At 46.7% G+C, this 6,408-nt stretch overlaps 1 protein-coding gene across 1 annotated transcript in view; it reads right to left on the bottom strand.

Moving 5' to 3' along the window:
• Positions 1 to 203: 203 nt before the first annotated feature.
• The window catches only part of GPR176 (G protein-coupled receptor 176), a 123,528-nt gene continuing 117,323 nt past the window's right edge, over positions 204 to 6,408 (bottom strand). The window contains exon 3 of the mRNA XM_045450071.1: positions 204 to 3,469. Within this exon, the coding sequence (XP_045306027.1) occupies positions 2,347 to 3,469 (1,123 nt within the window). The 3' untranslated portion in view covers positions 204 to 2,346. The remainder of the gene's footprint in view (positions 3,470 to 6,408) is intronic.

Below are 6,408 nucleotides of genomic sequence, written 5' to 3'. Positions count from 1 at the left end.
TTTTGGACATAATTTGCCTCTTGTCAGGGTAGATAAGGATTGTTGTCTCATACAATCATCCCGTCTACCTCTCCTCTACCTTCCCACTATCACTGTTATTTTGATTAACTCAACATTCATGGTTTACATTAATATGCCCACTTGAGAGTGAAAAGAAGAAACAAAAAAAATAGCTCATTAAACTTTTTTTGAGTTCAAAAGCAACTTTTCAGTTTTTTATTAAAATGTAATTCTTCAAAGACTATAGAAATGTACCTGGCAATGACCTGCTAGAAGTCAACCATCTGCTTCAAACATACATAAGAAAGAACTACCCAATTGTGCCTCACCCGAATGCATTAGTTGTACATATATATTATCAGAACAACACCAAAGTGGCTACGTTTGACAATTCTTCCAAAGTAGACACAATTTTCTGACAGATTACGTTTCTCCTTGGTGGAACTTGTAACGATTGGGAAGGTTTTGAATGATATGCTTGAAGGGCCACCATTAACTACCAAGGCACGAAGCTATAGATGGCATGCACAAAGGGCTGGGGGCAGGGGGCACACGGAGAGGATGTGGCAGTCCCCTGTTTGTGCTAAGAGCGCACGACACTGCAAGGAGACAAAACACAAAGAGGGAGGATTTCCCTCTTCCGAGGAAGGGACTTTGGGTTCATACTCTGGAATCACAAGACACCACACCACACCAGACATCACAAGAAACTCCCCACACATAGTCTGAGCTTCCGCCGAGGGCCAGGGGGCCCGTGTGGTTAAAGGAGGGGTTCCGTGAGGACCACTGCCCTTGGAATCGGAAGGAAGGTTGCCAGTGAGAATGCCTACTTTCACTCAAGCTTGCTCAAGGCACTGGATGGTCCTCCCCACATACTATTAACAAGAACAGAATGTCCTAAAGAGAGCAGTGGAGCTGGCGCTTGATTTGCCCTCGTTAAAAGTGGAGTGTCACCTGTGGTTGGAATTCAGCCTGGTGAATCTACCCCAAAACGGACTTGAATTGCTTATAAGAGCCCCCAGGAGGCTAACCTGTTGAGGACACTGTCCTCCTCCTCCTCTATGCCCTTGGACTCCTGCTAAAACTTTGCCGGAAAAGAGGAAGTGAAGAGCTCACCTGGGCTAGGTGCTGCCTTGGCATTTAAAATGATTAAATCTTTCTCCCTGTCCCGCTCCTCTTTTGTGTCCACAAAGCAGGGAGAACCATAGTTGTGCAAAGAGACTGAAAACGAGACTGGCCACACCTGGGTTCTGGAGTCCTCATCAGAAGGAAGCCATCTTTGTCAGACTTCTCTCCCTCTTCTGGGCAGAATCCCCTTTCCTAATCAAGTGTTTTTAGCTTGATGTTTCCAGAGGATCCAGTTTATACTAACTCTGCATTTTTAAATTACCTCTGAATCCCGAAAGTTTGCACAAGATCATCTTTTTCAATGCACTTCACTTCTACTGATTGCGACATAGCTCCTTTCACGCGAGATCAACATCGGAAGAGAGAAGACTACAGGGTACGGACATTTCTGTCTTTCTTCTCTACCTCTTAGCTTCTCTCCCCTTGGTTGAAAAATGCAATTTAATGGGGCAAGACCTGGTAAAGTGCTTGTAATGTTTTCCAGCCAACACTGCAGACATAATTTTCTGAGGCTTCAGTGATGTTAGAAGAATGTCAAGATAATCAAGAGAGTATCTCCTCGCTCACCCCCTGGCACAGCGGTTGCCATGTTTGTCGGATGGGGGTGGGACAGCCATTCCTTGTCTACAGCCCAGTGAAAGGGACGAAGGGCTTCAGGAAAAACTGAGTCATAAGATCAGGCCTTCTAGAGAAAAGGTGTCAGGTGTCAAATGCCAAGTCCCTATCTCCCCTGAAGATACAGATCAATATTAAACATTTTTAATACTTGTCATAGTTGAGTGAATCAAATGGGCATTTTCTTTGTGGCCACACCCCTCCATAATTATCTTGGGCTTCCCATAGAGGGCCCCTACTCCCTTTGAGCTCACGGATGTTCTTCTCTCCCTATATTTCTGCTGGGTCCTCAGAAAATGCACATGGAGGGCCCACTCCAAGCAAGGCCCTTTCCACACCATCCAGCTTTTGTCTCCACAGAGAGGAACGCCAACTTTATACCAAGGACACACATCACTGAGATAAATATATATACTCCCTCAATAAAGAGGACAATTGATTTTGTATAGGTTTCCCTCTCATTCCAAAAGCATTTGGCCCACACAGGAGGAGTCAACCCGTAGTTGGCTGCAATGAGATCACACAAATCGCAGGGCTAGCCAGAGTGAAGGGAGGGCAGGGGTGCGGGAGCTCCCTGCTGCTTCCAGGGATTTACAGTCCTTACTAGGAATCCACCTTCGGGAAAATGCTCACTTTATTGTTTCTGCTCATCTTCCGCTCCACCCTGCCTACCTTGGGCATCTTTGTCTGAATAAGCTCCTCTGGGGTGTTACCCAAGGGGGGAAGCAGCCGCTTCTTGCTGTTTCGGGTCTCCGAGAGCCACTGGGGAGGCAACTCGAAAGGCCCAAAGCCAAACTGCAGAGAATACTTGTCGGGCAATGTTTCAGGTTCCGCGGGGGCCGCTGGCGCCACCTGGGATAGAGAGTCCGCCGCGCCCAGGAGCTGCCTAGGAGGCGCAAACTGGGGCTCCCCCTCTCCCTCCAGGCAGGTGCTAAGTATCTCCTTGGCCTGGAGGTCGGCTGAGCCAGTGTACTTGGCTTCGCTCTCTTCCTCGTCCTCCGTGGGCTTAAAGATCTGCTGCTGCCCAATGTGGAACATCTCCAGGAGCTGGCTGCCGGAACGCAGGCTGGGCTCCAGGCTGGCGTCAGCCACCCCACCCGCTGCGCCCACCACATTACGGCGACTGTACCGGTGATGCAGCTGTATCAACGTGCCTACCAAGCACTTGCGGACGGATTTGTTCACAGTAAGAAAGAGCACAGGGTTCGCCAGCAGAGAGACTTTGGGCAGCCAAATGGCAGTGAGCAGCAAGAAGACAGATGTGTCGGGGACGTTGAGCACAGTCTGGTAGACAACCAGGGTGGCGTAGGGCACACTGCATAAGATGAAGACCATCACCATGGAGAGCAGGGTGGCGTGCAGCTCTGCCTCCCGCTGGGAGGCATAGGGGATAGAGATGGTGTTCTGCGGGGTCCGGAGAGCTGCTATGATGACCTTCTTCTTCTGGCTAGCGCTCAGGGCCCGTCGGATCAGTATCAAGAAGAGGAAGACCACAGCCACAGGCACGATGACGGTAGTGATGTTATAGATCAGCACGTAGACCAGGTGGCCCAACGAGTTGCTCCAGACTTCCGTGCAGGTGGACATGGCATAGATGTCGGCCACATTGGTCACTGCGAACACAGGAATGCTGGCCACCACGGCATGGGCCCAGATGTACATCACCAGTTCGCGGGACTTGGCGTCAGATATCTTTCTCTCCAGCGGATAAAGAACTGAGTAGTACCTGCAAAATGCGCAAGCAAAATTCATTTCACAGGAGAAGATACTGTTTACATTCGGGGAATCTACATCACCAAAAGTAGGCGAGAGGGGTAAAAATGAGTCAAGTTCTTTTATCCTGCCTAAGATACACGGGACCACTGGAGGAATTAGGAAGTCAGACCTTGGGGCACCTGGGTGACTCAGTTGGTTAACCCTCCTGCTTCGGCTCGGGTCACGATCTCATGGTTCGTGAGTTCAAGTAACGCATCGGGCTCCCTGCTCTCAGCCTGGAGCCTGCATTGGATCCTCTGTCCCCCTCTCTCTCTGCCCCTCCCCTCTCACACTCTCTCTCTCAAAAATAAATTTAGAAACATTTTTTTTTTAAAGTTAAAAAAAAAAAAAAGGTTGGGGCGCCTGGGTGGCTCAGTCGGTTGAGTGTCCGACTTCAGCTCAGGTCATGATCTTGGGGTTCGTGGGTTCTAGCCCCAGGTCAGGTTCTGTGCCGACAGCTCAGAGCCTGGAGCCCGCTTTGGATTCTGTGTCCTCTCTGTCTCTGTTTCTGCTTTGCTCACATTCTCTCTCTCTCTCCCAAAAATAAATAAAGATTTAAAAAAAATTTAAAAAAAAAAAAAAAAAGGAAGTTAGACCTTAAGTTTTGAGGACTTTCCCACATAATAGAAGTACACTAGGCCAAAAAAAGTATCTTTTCAAAAAATGAGCAGAGAAGAGCCCTGTCATATAGGACTCTCAAGACTATAAGGAAAACAAGTAAATCATTTCATTTCATAGCTAGTTATAAATATTGCCACTAGCATTAGATCCCAAAGAGTGCCTTCAATATAAAGGATGTCTCCCCTCTACGTAAAGACATCTATTTTTTCAATTTAATGGTAAAGGGTAACTTGTAAAAAAATTTTACAAGGGCTAGAAGAGCGTAAGTGCAATTTTCAAAGCCACTAAGAGAAAGAAATTTGTGTACAGACATATCCAAAGCAGCCTTGGGCCACAGTGCACGCATGGATATCATTAGCATCTACAAGCCACCCAGGGCAGATGAGCCCCATGTGAAGGACGGACTCTGACAAGGTCCTTGCACAAAATCAATTCAACTGACAAAAATTATTCCTGCTCAATAGCCATTGTTCCCATGATAATCACTCAGTGACCCTAAGAACAATTACGTCTAAAATGCCTGCACGATTAGATTTTTGTTAAAATCAGATCAGCCCTTTCTTCCTTCAAGCTTTAACGTGATCAGAACTGCAAAAGCACTTTGTTTCAATATCACCAACGATTTAGGGAAACTGAGTAATTCTTCAGACCCTAAGAACCATATCTGTCATGAAAGGGCTGCCACCAGCCATCAGACCTATGGTGAGCATAGGTCTCTGTGGTCAGCTAAAGCTGGAGTCGACCTTCCACCTCTATTAACATTCATCACTTATGGGGTCAGATAAGCATGCGTGCCTCCCTGCCACAAGGATCTCTGAGCACCACCTATATGCCAGGTACTGCACCAGGCACTGGGTTACAAAGATGAAAAGACACACAGGAACATCCCTAAACTCCATGCGGAAAAAAGGCATGCAGATGAGCAATTACGACAGGAGATGATGGCTCTTCTAGAGGTGTGCGCAAAGGAGGTACCGGAAAAGGAGCATCTGGGAAAATGTCAACAGAAGGTGGCACCGTGGTGGAGTCTGGCAGGGGACAGGCTGGGGGGAGAATGTTCCAGGCTGAGGGAGATACGATGTAAGCACATGACCATGGATGATCAGGCATGGATGGAATGTGGTGAAATGTGTTCTAGATCTCTTTCTGGGAGGGAAAGAAAGAGAAAGAATTACATAACAAAGAGTTATGCATGCCCTCAATGTCTTTCTCTGAGTATGCATACATTTCTAATCACAACTCATCAGTCCACTGTAAAGGTGTTGTGCCCACACATGAACACATTCCCATTTAGCAACTGACAGGTAACAAGACCAGGCTCCCACTGTGTATTGGAAAAGCACGCGGGCTGGCTATGAATCATTTTGTTAATGTTTACGTCACTAGAAGATGATGTAGGAAGTGGCCTCCCAACTAACTTGCTGACTCAGGGCCGTGACACAAATATCTGAGAAAGAAGTGAGAGAAAGCATTGTCTTCCCTTCATCTTCATGCACGCCCTACTTACACTTGACAGTAATCTGTTTCTCTGTATAATAAAATAGGACTTTTTTTACCAGTCTTTTTTTTCCTACTAAAACGACTTATGTACTTTTGTTTTTTTAAATCATAGCAAAAATACAGGGGCGCCTGGGTGGCTCAGTCGGTTGGGCGGCCGACTTCGGCTCAGGTCACGATCTCGTGGTCCGTGAGTTCGAGCCCCGCGTCGGGCTCTGGGCTGATGGCTCAGAGCCTGGAGCCTGCTTCCGATTCTGTGTCTCCCTCTCTCTCTGCCCCTCCCCCGTTCATGCTCTGTCTCTCTCTGTCTCAAAAATGAATAAAACGTTAAAAAAATTTTTTTTAAATCATAGCAAAAATACAATAGATTTTTGGCTGAAAAGAGAATAAGGATTTCTTATTGTTTACATATTTTCTTGTCTAACACTGAGGGCCCAGAACCAACCCTCGGGGATTACTGCATAGCTTCCAGGCACGATGGCAACATGTTCAGAATCCTGTGTTCACACTCTTACTGCATCCTATTCTAAAAATCTTCCAGGGCTCATAGCAGCATGATGCACAATAGCCAGAAAGTGGAAACAACCCAGATGCCTGTCAACCAGTAAATGGGTGAACAAAACATGGCATATCCACGCAAGGGAATATTTATTCAACAATTAAAAAAAAAAAAAAAAAAAAAAAGAACAGAGCAAAATTTTAAGAGTAGATTCTGAGAGTTCTCCTCGCAAGGAAAAACACCACATTTTTTTCTTTTCTTTTTTGGGGGGTCGGGGAGTTTCTGTACAAGAC

The sequence above is a fragment of the Leopardus geoffroyi genome, chromosome B3 (genome assembly GCF_018350155.1).
Source record: "Leopardus geoffroyi isolate Oge1 chromosome B3, O.geoffroyi_Oge1_pat1.0, whole genome shotgun sequence".
In the NCBI taxonomy this organism is placed as follows: domain Eukaryota; kingdom Metazoa; phylum Chordata; class Mammalia; order Carnivora; family Felidae; genus Leopardus; species Leopardus geoffroyi.
Note: the sequence above shows the minus strand (reverse complement) of the source record. Positions and strands in the feature narration are given on the sequence as shown.